The sequence below is a fragment of the Echinops telfairi genome, unplaced genomic scaffold, assembly GCF_000313985.2.
Source record: "Echinops telfairi isolate 266 unplaced genomic scaffold, ASM31398v2 ScPeMD7_9;HRSCAF=40, whole genome shotgun sequence".
NCBI lineage: Eukaryota > Metazoa > Chordata > Mammalia > Afrosoricida > Tenrecidae > Echinops > Echinops telfairi.
The window spans coordinates 91,330,268-91,344,354 of record NW_022103906.1 but is presented as its reverse complement, the minus strand read 5'-3'; the positions used below and the strand labels follow the sequence as shown (position 1 = coordinate 91,344,354).

Sequence of the window (14,087 nt, the reverse complement as noted above, 5' to 3'; positions counted from 1 at the left end):
CAAGTCTATTTTGGTGGGGAAAAAATTTTTTTCACTCCATGCATTTTTAAAATTTTAAGAGTTTTATTGGCCTGTAATTCTCATAGCATGTAATTCAAGGGCTTAAGCATATTAAAAAGAATTGTACAGTCACCATGACAATCAATTTTAGAACATTTTTTTCATTCTTATACTCATTACCTATTTTCCCCTAATCTCTCCTGCCATTACCCTAGGAAAATATTAATACAGTTACTGGATTTCATCTTCAGAAAACCATACACACAATAAAACGAAACAAACAAATCTGAGAACAATAACAAAATAAAAGAGAAAAACCTCAATCAAAACGAAGGCATACCAGCTCGTTTTAAAGGTGCTGGAACCATTGGGGGGATGTTGCTCTACGACAGATGTGCAGCTGATTGTACAATTCCTCTGGATACTACTACTGAATGACTGAAGTATTCAACTGCATATGTATGCCAACAAAAATGTTAGGGGGAAAAGCACAATAAAATCTAGAACAAATTGTAAGTGGGTCAACATGGAGAACAAATGATAAGGTGTTCAATTTTATCCTATGTCTGCATTAGTCCACTCTCTGTGGCAGCAAGGCTATTCACATCCCTGGCCAATGGTCATAAAGGATTAGCCGGAGGCTTCTTCCACATAGGCACCCTGAACATGGATTTTGCGCTTTTGCTGTCATACAGAGCTTTCCATGATCTTTTATTTTTCAATAATACACATTTTCCATAAACATAATGAGGACATCTCATCTTAATAGATGATAAACTGGAATTACTGGAAACACATATTAAAATTATGTGTGTTTATCCTCTGATTCAACAATTCCTCTCGCCATTTTCTATAATGCAAGTATAGTTCTGACGTGTTATATTTCTATAAACATAAAATAATATTTTAATGAATGTAATTGTTTAAAATACAATTATTTAAAAATCATAAATACAGTATTGGTAATCATGCTGAGTAGATTCTATTCTGCTTATTTTATACGTGAGGGTGCTGAGGCCCAGATAACTCAGCCAAAGGCACAAGGCTGTCAGCTAACTAAGGCTACACATGCACCAGGTCTCTGGCTCCAGAACCTGTATTTGTAACCGCTAGACGCTACTGCTTTTTCTGCTTTGAAAAGAGATAAATTCAAGACCAAGAGAAGCAATAAAAAGGGACAAGGCACGTATGATACAGTCATTGAATACAATGTCAAAATATCTATAAAAATAATATTGATCTATGTGATTCACATTACAAACTAAAAAAATATATAGATGCAATGCATAATAATTTTGTCAAATTATAAACAAGTATATTTGTGTGTGTGTAGACACATCCAATGTCAAGAAATAAAAATATAGATATTACATGGGAAAGGCAGACTCCATCAATAAAATGGCAATTATCTTGGTTAGGAAAATATAAATAAAAAACAAAACAAAAAAATTATGTTTCTAGAAATGTGGATTAGCTCAGCTCTAGGCAAAGAAAAGTAGAGCAAAATTCTCAAAAACAAGATCTCAGACAAAGAAAAAGACTGTAATTCTAGTGTCTGAATTGAAGGAGAAATATGAAATTGGCTGTGATTGTGCGCTGTCTAATGGACTCCAAATCCTAATTACACTCTGAGCGTTCCCAGGACGTAAGGTTTACAGGAGCACGTCACTAGCTCTTTCCTCCATGGCGCTGGTGCTGGATTCAAACCACCAACCTCGTACACAGCTGAGCTCTTAACCAGGGCTCCTTATGAAATGGACGACCAAAGACAAAACAAAACCCACAGCCAATGAGCCACTTCGATGTTATCTAGACGCATGACTAGATACTTCAAACGGACCGGTGGGAAATAGGTCATGGCAAACACACCCCAATATTGGTCTGGGGGCAAGTGAAAGGAGACATAAAAAAACTAAAAAACTTTGCAGCCTCTGGAACTTCCAGTCAGCAAGGTGGACTTTCTAACGCTTTTAGTCTCTGTTAACAGAAGAAATAACCTCGCAGATAATCAGCAAGAATGACTTTGGAGAAAGATCAAGAGGAAATAATTATCCATAACGTAGTTTTCTTTCAACATTCAAGCTATAACAACTGTGTCCTATACAGTATAGTCAATGGGTCCCTGTGATAATGTACTCATATTTTATAGATCACAGACCAAAAGCAACATTGAGCTTGTGCATTTTGATTCCCACTCCCACACACATCCCTTTGGAAGGAAAAAAATGGGATTCTACCTGGCCAGATCCATGCAGCTATCAGTGAGGCTGGTAGACGAATTGAAGTACTCTCGGCTGGCAGCCAAAACCAAGTCAATACTCTTTTCATAGCTGACCTTGTACCGGGTTTTCCCTTTATGAGCTCCACTAGCTGGTGGATTGCCCGAGACAGCAGAGCAATGCATCATCTGCCCAGCAAGGTGGATGTTTCCAAGGTGGCTGGAACACAGAAGGCTTTCGGTAAATATCTGGGAAAAGAAGAAACTGGAATTAGTGCTAAGGAGAGATGATTTGGTTCTCAATCAAAGGAAGGTTCTAAAATTCAAATAAAATACAGGGCAGATATATTCTATCTTCCACATTCTCAAAATCATGTCTTTCTTTATTTGCCTACTTGCTAACATCCATGTGGAACTCCCAAACCAACGCTCAGGGTGCTTTCCCGGCATCTGCAAGCCTCCATAGAGCAGGGAGAGGCTTCATTCCAGTGTACATTCCCAACAGTCTGTCTTGTTTCAGCTCAGAACTGAAAACAAGGACCTTTCTCAAGGTGTTTAATGCCACCTTAATTCCCATCTGTGCTTTTTTTGGGTGGATTTGTGTTTAAAAATCGTGATGTATAGTTCCCTAAAAACAAGAAGGCTGTGATGCACCCATATGTGTGTTAAATAAGTCATAAGGAATAGAACTGTTTATACAGTTCAATGTTAATGAACCAACAATATAGGGTATATTAAATAAGGTTTCTTTAAACAGAAACACACATAAAATAAGATTATATATTGATCAGTAGATAAAAGTGTTGTGGCCTGAAGCACTAAGTATGCCCATCCTTTATTTTGCTCCCAAGCAATAGTTCCACATTGCTAGATCAGTGTTCCTGGGAACATAATAGAATAGAACTACAATACACAAGAATCGACCATCCATCCGTGCAGTGGCTGTCGCGCAGCACTGTGGAGGAACCAAATATCACTGAGTCGTGCACTTCAAAACCGGGATTCTATGGTAGGTGGGTGTCATTTCAATTTTTTTAATCTATCCTTTTAGTAGAAAAAATAATTCGCTCAATAAACGAAGCATATGCATATTTTAATGTGTTACAATGAATATCTCTTCAAGAACCTAAAGTTCACAATCATTAATAAACATGATTAATTAAATACATTGTCCTAAATAGGGCCCATGCCTGAACTATATATATAAAACCATTTCATTACAAGTAACCATTTAATATGTGAAAGAAAAAATTTTAATACCATACTGCTTTAAGAATGTAAATTCAGTGTTACAACCTAATTGATAAGCTATGAAAGCTATCATTAGACCTAATCATTAAAATCACAATATAACTTTTCCATTGTGTTTTCTCCATCATGTAAGTGTAAAGTTATTTTCATAAAACAAGCTACTGAGGAATGTATTTAATTCTATTACACAACTGATTTTTATCAATTAATAAAATTAATCCTATAATTGAAATGTTATACCTACTTTAGAAAAACAATTAGACAAGCTTTTAAATTTACACTAACAATATTGATTATTATTACACTAATAATATTTATTGCCCTTTCTTTTAAGTCCATTGTTGTGTGGCAATGAGGGCAGCACAGGAATAGGAGTAATGTATGCTAAAAGATTTTTCATAAAGAAGCAGGAAATCCTTATAATCAGGAATATCATCCAACTGTTACAGGATTTTCTTTATTTTTATTTCTTTTAGGTCTATAGGTTTCCCACTATAGGTCTGACTTGAAATACTGGGTGGGGTTTTCAGCTGTGGGATAAACACAACAGAGAGTGATTATCAGTGAGCGACCCTCGTCATTTCTGTATGACGGATGGAAGTGGGTGGCTCCAGGTCTAACAAAAGTGACTTAAACACGAGTCTCCTCTTCCTTTGGTTTACTCAGGTAAGTCAAAAGACTCAACGCCCAGCATTACAAAACTCAATTCACTCAACTTAGAAGGTTCTGCTAAAATAAAAACATACAAAATAGATTTCTGTTCTACACTCAGAAATCTTTATCTAAGCTCTTCAATATTGGGCTGTTGAATTTTCAGGTTATTTTCCAAGAACAACAAAATCTAATGGACAAAAGCCACTAAGTCCAGGTATCATAATTTACAAAGTACTTAATATTTAAAATTTTAATTTATTAAATTTTAGTTTAATTTGGCATCTCCTATAACCCTTTCAAAACTATTATATGTTTTCAAATGTTTGCTTAAGAGAGAGAGACTAATAAGCAAAAGTGATTAAAATATCAAAGGCTAATTTATTTTTCAAAAGGTTAAAATATTTGTAAGTACTATGCTAAGTTGTTAAAATAGGTAACCACCCACAGGAACAAGCTGAAGTACAATATGCTGTTTGCCAATTTTTCAATAAAATCAGAAACAAGGAAATAACAAAACAATGCCACTCTAACTCGAAAAAATTCCTTCAAACATACTAATGATGGTTCTGCTTTGGATTTTGTGTGTACACAGATTATTTTCAAAATGGTACTTTGGATCAAAAAGGGAAAGTTACTGGCAGGTGTATGTGCTCTGCCTGAAATCATCACAATATTATTCTCATTCGATTATTTAAAAATCTAAATTCAAATGTAAACCATTCATTTCTTACAAGTCTGTATTACTGCTCTTTTGTTTAAAATCATCTGGAATTAACACATTAAATAATTTCCCATAATAGAAAGACACTTTCTGTGTATTCTCAACGAGTCACGCTCTGTGGTGACAGCAGAGACACGAGGAACTTCCTACCTGAGTCTGTGCCTGGCTTAGTAAACACCAAATTCAAATGAGAAATATTTTTAGCCTGCATCTCACTCAGAAGGGGTTAGCCTCATCATTTTTTATGCAACTCTGAGTAATTCATTGATAATGCTGATAACTCCGAAATGAGTGAGTCCCCATGGGTTACCCTCCTAGTCAACTAACAACTACTTCTTAATATGTTCCAGACGGAATATATATCGGAGAATCTAAGAATGAACATGTTTTGATAACGTCCACCTAGAGGCTCATGACCAAATAGAAAAAACACATGTACAAAACGAATAACTATATTAAAGAAAGGCTATACGTGACATGAAAAGGAAAAGGAAGACATCCCAGAAGGCAGTCCTTCTAAGCCCTGCACAAGTATTCAGAATTTTCAAGGAAAGTAAACAGAAATAAGACCTTTCAGGGTATAGGAGCAATGTGAACAAAGGCAGAGAAACAAAGAATGTGATGTGTACAGCAATTCATGACGGAATGAGGAAGCTGGAGCCGAGGTTTCTGGTGGACACTTACAAAGACACAGTGCATGTAGGGACTGGAACCTGCCATGCTATTCGACAGCATCTGGATGTTTCTGACCATTGATAGAATACTCTACACTAAAGAACCCAGAAATGGATACCGAGATAAAGGAGACAATTTGGAGGACGATTGCAGCTTGTCAAATATGATGAGTACAAAGAAAACAGGAAATATTTGAGAGGCATTTCTCAAATATACTTAATAAATTGCAGTGACTATCAAAGCAATGGAAATGAGAATGGAGTCGAGTCTGAGGAGGGCTGGAAATGAACCATGAAAGTACTGCAATGGGAGAATTAGAGAATAGTGGTTCAAGTGCCTAATAAATTAAAACGCACGAATCAATTATCAGTTATTATTCAACAGTATTATATAGAAGCTTTTGATCGCTACTTTTGTGTCTAATAAGGAAGTTGTTTAACTATCGAAGTTTCTAAATTACAAGAAAATCGATATATAGCAGATACAGTTACCGCATAGCAAGCATCGGGGTCTAGACACGTGTAAACATTCCGCTGCATAGTTAACATATCTTGCAGCAGCATTCGCCAATGAGACTCACTCACGGGAGGCTGCCTGCGAAGGAAAGGGAGAGAAAAAGAATTCATGAAATCTCTCTCTACCACGAGCTAGTCATTCATAAAACTAGTGCCAACATTCTTTATGCTACAAAAACCTCTTTAACAGAAATACATAACGTGGATGGTTTTAGCAAACACGTTTATTTCCTCGCCGGTTAGGAGGCTAGCATTTTGAACAGGGAGCCAGCCAAAAGGGGAAGCTTGTTTTGTCTTGGCAGCTGAAGAAGGTCCTGTATCTTCTTAGCTTCTGCTCCTGGGCAAGCTTCTTCCTGCTTCTCCGCTTTTGTCACTGGTTTGTTTAACCTCTTACATCTCAAAAGAGACTGACAGAAGACACATTCTACACTAATTCTCTTGCACTAAGATAATAAAAATAACCCAGTTCCAAAGGAGATTATAAGCACAGACGTACACATTTCACCCCGCTTCTCTTGGGGGGACTTAATTCCATCCGTAACAGAGAGAAAAAAGTTAGGCAGTTACACTGCACTAGTACTGGTGGTGCCCAAATAACCTCCGTCCTGTAATCGGATACACGGGGATGGCAAAGGCCAATTCCCAAGGTAAAATAAAGTTCATCAGGATATAGTAGCTAGGATATATACAGCAGGAAAAATACTTGATGACAAGAGGGTTAATTTCAAATTCCATCTCTAACACCCTGCAGCCCCCACAAGGAGTCTAACTTTAATTAAACAGATTCATAAAGCACCAGAGGCCAGCCTTGGCATCAGTTTATAAATCAGTAACTAGTTTGCCAACAGGGAAGCATCACTGGTTTTTCTGGCTGCCAGAAAGTCCATCCAGCATTCCAGGGTACAGTCTTCTGGCCAGGTGGGAGTCCAGGAGCAAGGAGACAGGAGACAGAGGAGAGGTACAGAAAATAACCTGTTTGGCTTAGGAAGCTGCCTCAGGTCCTACAAGAGGAAGTTATGTTCCATAACAAATCCACTGGGACAGTTTGCCTGTCCTTTAAGGAACAGGGCACTCATCAGATTCAGAAAAGCCTATCAAGCATTTGTAGTTCATTTACACATCCTTCAACCCAGAATCAATGTATCCATCTAGGACCCGTTTTACTAGAAACAGGGAGTCCTAATCAATCGCGTTGATCAAATGCCATGGCATGCAGCTTCCCGAGTGGCAGTGACAGGGGTGCCTGGTGCAGGTGCTCCTGCAGCACAGGAAAGCGTTTTCTCCTCACTTTCACCCTGAAATGGGCAGATTCGTTTTTTTGGTTTGGATTTGTCAGTTAAACAACTGATATTTCTCCTCCACACATCTTTATCTTTTATAATATCTTTAAATACCAACAAAACTTCCAAAGGCTATATTTTAAAATGTTAAAAAATAAAAACAAACCAGCTTGCAAATCCTTTGGAGAACTAGAGAACACTTTCTTGGCCTGCAGATACCCAGATCTGCAATATTGTACTTGTTAGGTCTTGGTAGGTGAACCCTTTGGCTAAACCTCACAGACTAGAAGATCATCCAGATTCTGTTTTCAAGCGGAGCGGCGGCACAGGGTGACAAGTGTTGCACATGGAGCCCCAGCGAGACACGATCAGAGCTGAGCTCTGTCCAGCTGTCCTCACGCTCCCTGCTCCTCTGAAAGCTATCAGTAGTGGGGCAGACCGCATGAGTATTCTTACACACGTGGCTAGCAGTCAGTAGAACTTGTAATTACAATAAATGATAAGACACCATTCACAAGGCCATTTTCAAATACAGTCAGAAAATAGGAACCAGGATTTCAATAAACTATGACAGTTAGTCAAAAGACATTGCTATAAAGTCATAGAAATCATTATTAAAACAAAAATATCAAAAAAGGAAAGCTACTGATTCTCCAAATATCTTTTTCCAACTAGACAAGAAGGTGGTATTTCCATCCCCACAAAGATTTCCTGAAGAATCCTGTGCTTAAAAAAAAAAAAAAAGAATCCTGTGCTTTTGAAATTACATCACATCAAAGCAGCCATGCTGGCATCTTGGAGGACTGAAATGTGCCTTGTAAAAAATGCATTGAAAAAAAATGCATTGAGTGTGAGATGCAGGGAGACTGAATGGGACAAGATTAGGGCATTAAGTTGGATGGAGCATGGTCTCCCAACAAAATTCTCATTGAACAAGCCTTCCTACCCAGAAAAAACAAGCAGGTGTATTTTAATAATGAAAGAAATTTCCTCGGTAAAACCTTCTTGACCTTTTACTCATCGATACAGTTCTTAATATTCTTAAAACTTCCACAAAGCCCCGGTGATCATCTGTGTACTTTGAGAAAATCTCTCATGCTTACCCTCTTGGAACCCTAAAAAGAGTGACCACAATCTATGAGCTGAACTCTCTGCCTTGCATCTACCTGGCTGAGCAGAGCACCTGGCAAGCCACTGTTGGATTGGAGCTCTATTTTCATCACGAGACAAAGACAAGTGTTACCGAAAGAACTTATCTGCGGCCGTCAACCAACTGCAAAGACATGCTTACCCGTTTTGTATGAAATAGACCCACATACGTATGAACTGGCACCCTTGTAAGAATCTTTTTCACTAATCCTCATATATAAAACATTTACAAACTAACAGTGAACCCTGAGCATGGGCATGATGTGTTAGTTGGAGCTTCAGAATAGAGGTGGCTGCATACAGAGAGAATACAGAGAGAGACAGTATAATATTAAAAATGGTAAAACCTGATTCATGAGATCTGCCATCATTTATAATATAAAAAGAGTCCGTAGGTGCTGATGGTCAAGTCATAATGGCATACATGAAATTACTAACTTTCATTTCAAGCTGACTACTTGGAAAATTAGAACAACATTCTCTTTTGTTATGTAATCATTGTAAGCTGGTCACTGTTGAGTCCAAGCTGACATCAAGAACTTTATAACCTTTTAAAGGACGCATGATAGGTATTCTAGGGGTAACAAAGCTTTCTTGTTGAAGTTAAGTTCCAGGCAAGATTCACCATGATCTTAGGAATACTGGCCATTCATTTTGAGGTACACAAAAATCTAAAAATAATTCATTAAGAAGCATTCATTTAATTAGTAACTACTGAGGTGGGTCTTAGAGAAATGGTTCCTATGGTAATTAAATAATCTGGTGTCAACTTGAGACTATTAAAAATGAAGGGGGTGGAGCCCGTCCTGTCATTCAGGTCATAGTCAATAATGCCTCTGTGTGGGCATGGCCTTCTCTTGAGGATTCTGGAAACTCCTGTCTTCTTCCCTGGAGGTGGGACATACTCTCTCTCTGCTTTGTCTTCCTGCTGACAAGCCAAACGGTGCTACGCTGATGGAGCCAGAGCCCTGGAGCTGGAGAAGTCACGTGGAGCCCCAAGCCAGAGCTGAGACACTTTCACCGCCACTAGATCCACAGGACTTTATACCCACTGGCCTGTGATCTTCCTGTATTCGATGTCAATGCATGTTTTGCACGAGTCTGAAGAGGAATTTATAGGGAGAGTTGGACATTTGGAACTTCTTCAATCTCCAGTTCAATTCCTTGGGACTAGTTTGGTATAAAACCTTACAAAAGAAATTATTGCCACAAATTATACTAAATGAAGCTATCAAAAGACACATTATTTTAACAAGTCATATATAAATATCAATTAATATTGTTCATCACTCACTTCCGCCCAGTGTGCCTGGTCAATCTCACCATCAGCTTGCGTGCTTCTTCTGAGCTTGACTGAGTATTCTTAACGAATGAAACTGGTTTCCCAAGGCCATGTTTCTCCAAAAGCTCTGACACACTGTACGGGGAAAAAGAAATGTGTACAGTGTTTCTATAAATACCTGTAGAAAAAGAATCTTAAGGATTCTTAAAGGGGTAGAAAGGGGTAAAGAGGGACCTCATAGCATGAACTAATTCTACACAGTAAATTAATTTTCAAAAGAAATCAATAATTAGATATCAAATTTTATTTCCTCCTTTTATTTTTATTATAATATACTGGGCTGAAATATAGTATAATACAATATACTATAATGAAAAAGAAAAACATAGCATAGCTCTATTTAAAAATATTTTTGTTGTGTTTTATTATTTTCAATTTCCTTCAACTCTAGAAACAAGTCAGTAAAACAAGCCCAATCTACAACGATATGATTTTTTGTTCTTTGATGCTTGATACCTGATCCCTTCGACAGCTCATGGTCACACATGCTGGTGTGTTTCTTCCATGTGGGCTTTGTTGATTCTGAGCTAGATGGCTGCTTGTTTATCTTCAAGCCTTTAATACCCCAGACGCTATATCTTTTGATAGCGGGGCACCATCAGCTTTCTTCACTACATTAGCTTATGCACACGTTTGTCTTCAGTGATCATATCAGGAAGGAAAATCATATCATTATAAATGTGGGTGAGTGCAGTGTGGAGACTCAAAGCCCATCGGTAGGCAACTGGACACCCCCTTACTGAAGGGTTGCGGAGAGGAGATGAGCCAGTCAGGGTGCAGGGTAGCAACGATGAAACATATAACTTTCCTCTAGTTCTTAAATGCTTCCTCCCTACCCCCGCCCCCCCCTATCATGATCCCAATTCTACTTTACGAATCTGGCTGGACCAGAGAATGTACATGGTATAGATAGCAACTGGAAACACAGGGAATCCAGGACAGATGACCCCTTCAGGACCAGTGGTGAGAGTGGCGATGCCTGGAGGGTGGAGGGAATTTGGGGTGGAAAGGGGGAACCGATTACAAGAATCTAAGTATAGCCTCCTCCCTGGGGGATGGACAGCAGAGAAGAGGGTGGGGAGAGAAGCTGGACAGTGTAACATATGACAAAATAATAATAATTTATGAATTATGAAGGGTTCATGAGGGAGGGGGGAGGGGGGAAAAACTGTGGAGCCGATATTAAGGGCTCAAGAAGAAGGCAAATGTTTTGAGAATGATGATGCCAACAAATGTACATATGTGCTTGACACAATGGATGGATGTATGGATTGTGATAAGAATTGTACGAGCCCCCAATAAAATGATTTTTAAAAAAAAAGCCCAATCTATCATTTCAACAATCTACTTGAACTCAATAATCTTGACTATTTTGTTATAGGTAGATTCCAGAGTATAAGCTAAGAATTTTAGTGTTAGAGGACCCCAGAAAGAACACTAGGCTTAATTTATCTGATGAATCCATTCTGTAAAAACAAAAGATAAGTTCTCTGGTCTCAAATAATTCTTCTGGATCCCTCAGTCATCAGTATTATGTGCACACCTGATCGGTCTCACTTAACCTCACAATTATGAATTAAGTATAACTAGGTTTTAGAGTAGGAGACACCAACCTACAAACTAATAAAAAATGCCTCATCAATATACTATCTCAAAAAAATAACAAAAATTGTATATCACTTTCAGAACACAAAATAACATGAAACAGAAGTCTAAGTCAGTGATTCTCAACCTTCCTAATGCCGTGACCCTTTAGTACAGTTCCTCATGTTGTGGTGATCCCCAAACCATAAAATTATTTTCATTGTAACCTCATAACTGTAATTTTGCTACTCGTATGAATCGAGCGACTCCTGTGAAAGAGTTGTTCAACCCCCAAAGGGGTCGCGACCCACAGGTTGAGAACCGCTGGTCTACATCATAATAAACAAAGGTCTTTAGGAAACTGAACAGTAAATTCTTCATTCTACTCACCTGTCATGCTACACAAACACATTCTGTTCCATAACTGTATGGAACAGAATTTAGTATAATTTTTATACTAAAATTCCTTAATCTGAATGAACCAAATGACCAACTAATGGATTCCAAATTATTACATTTTAATATTCATATTACCAGAACGAATATGCTGCTATTATACATAATTCCTGTAATTATACACTGCATAATTTTTTTCTTAAAATGTTGTTAATATAAGCATTTAAAATTACTTATACTCATATAAAAATAAATATTCATAATCAACATTACACTTCCTAAATGCAAATCAGGTAACGCTCTACCAATGAGACAACTTACTGTTTCATTATGACAGCAAAGATTATTGCTACAGAGCTACATCAATTTTCTAATACAGTATACCATCTACATAGTATTCAGTCAAACACACTGTGGCCAGAAACAGAAAGTTACAAGTAGTCCAGTGTTTTCTCATAGATGCCATCATTGCTGTCAGAACAAACATGTGCTGCATGAGTTCTGTGTGTGAAGTACTTTACATGTTTGATTTAAAGTTAATTTCATAAATTAGATATAATAGATAACTCTGGGCTGGAAGATCATATAGATAGTAACCTCCAGCCTCTAGATTTGAATCCAGGTCTATATGTTTTCAAAGGCAGAGTTATTTTACCGTTCTTCTAGAATAACCTACCAGTTCCATTGTTTTTGAAAAAATTCCCTCCTACAAGAGACAAATCCTTATGAAGGCAGACTGGACACATGACACCTGAGCGGACATAAATATTTCTGAGACAGATGCTCTGACTCAGAAAACAGCTGAAAGACTGTCATTCTTCTCACCTGAGCATTTGTTCCAGTTGGTCTACCATGTCATGAAGTGTTCTGGACACATTTGTCTCGTGACTGAAAGGATTAAATATATATATATATATATAAATGAAGTCTTAATTGTAGCTTTGAAAATAAAATTTATAACTCAATTAAATTAAAAAATGAGAATACATAATAAATAATAATAGCCTCTGAATAATAAATAATATAATCCAACCAACATTTCAGTTCTCTTTGTTCCAATCTCTTTAATGCATTCAACATCTTTCAAGAGATGAGGATAAAAAATACTGGAGTAGAACAATATTTTCTGTTACACATGAGCCAGATATATAAAATTATTTTCTAAGATACTTTTCAGCTCCATTCAGTTTAAAGACAAAAAGAGAACTGTAAATCAACTGCTGTCTTTTTAAATAGCAGGGCAAGAGTAACCCCAAATGCATTATAGTTATTATAACCAATAAACAAATTAGGGAAGTGCAGCCCTCCATATTGACTCTGACATAGTCCTGTCCATGCCACCCTGTGGGCAAAAGATTTTCTTCAGACAGGTGAAATATGTAAGTTGCAAGATAATTAAATACATTGTTATTCATTTCCTAAATGGCAATATACACACACATACAATATACACAATGGGGCATCAAAATTTCTTGGGAAAATGGAATTAAAAGATAATGGAATTTTTCCAACAACATGTTGAATATCCCCTGTATGTATATGCATGTATGTGTATGTGTACATATGTGCGTGTGTGCATATATACATAAAAATTTGACTATTTTGTAAATAAACACAAATTAAACACTTGGAAAAATGGAAATAAGCTCACATGAACAAAAAAACACAAATATTTCAAAGCATTGTATTTTAACATAATTACAAATGATATAGATAATTACTTAAATGGAATAACAAGTTATCAACCTAACTTTTATATTTATACTTGTGTACTACATTCCTATTAAATAATACTGTATGTACTCGAGTATAAGCCAACCTGAATATCAGTCGAGGCACCTAATTCTACTGTAAAAATTGCATTTACAATGTGCTGAAAAACTAGGCTTATGCACGAGTCTGTACGGTCATTAAATCTGAAGCTAAGACAAGCCATTGGTCCTACATACGTTAAGACATTTCTTTGCCTTCGAATTCTACTAAAACAAATACACCTACTAAACGCCCTAACTGTAAAATCTATGTTAAAACTGTTCTTTTAATATTAGCATTCCAATAGTGTTGTGACTATTTTCTCATGGAAAGGAAATTAATGTTTAAAAATTACATCACCTATGATATTGATAAAGAGCTGTTAACTGTCAGATCAGCAATTCAACTCCACTAGCCATTCTGCTGGAGAAAGAAGAGGCTGTCTGGCCATGTAAAGATTTAGTGTTGGAAACACCATATAGGGTCACTAAGACTCAGAACTGATTCCATTGCAGTGTTTTTGTTGATATTTATACCTACTTGATCTTAA

The 14,087-nt window shown here is 37.0% G+C and overlaps 1 protein-coding gene across 1 annotated transcript in view; it reads right to left on the bottom strand.

The window, feature by feature from the left end:
- Nucleotides 1-14,087, bottom strand: part of NBAS (NBAS subunit of NRZ tethering complex) — a gene marked incomplete at its 5' end in the record, with an annotated part of 394,305 nt that overhangs the window by 186,111 nt on the left and 194,107 nt on the right. Inside the window, 4 exons of the mRNA XM_045286598.1 lie at nucleotides 2,238-2,467; nucleotides 6,011-6,113; nucleotides 9,758-9,880; nucleotides 12,611-12,673. Of these exons, the coding sequence (XP_045142533.1) occupies nucleotides 2,238-2,467; nucleotides 6,011-6,113; nucleotides 9,758-9,880; nucleotides 12,611-12,673 (519 nt within the window). The remainder of the gene's footprint in view (nucleotides 1-2,237; nucleotides 2,468-6,010; nucleotides 6,114-9,757; nucleotides 9,881-12,610; nucleotides 12,674-14,087) is intronic.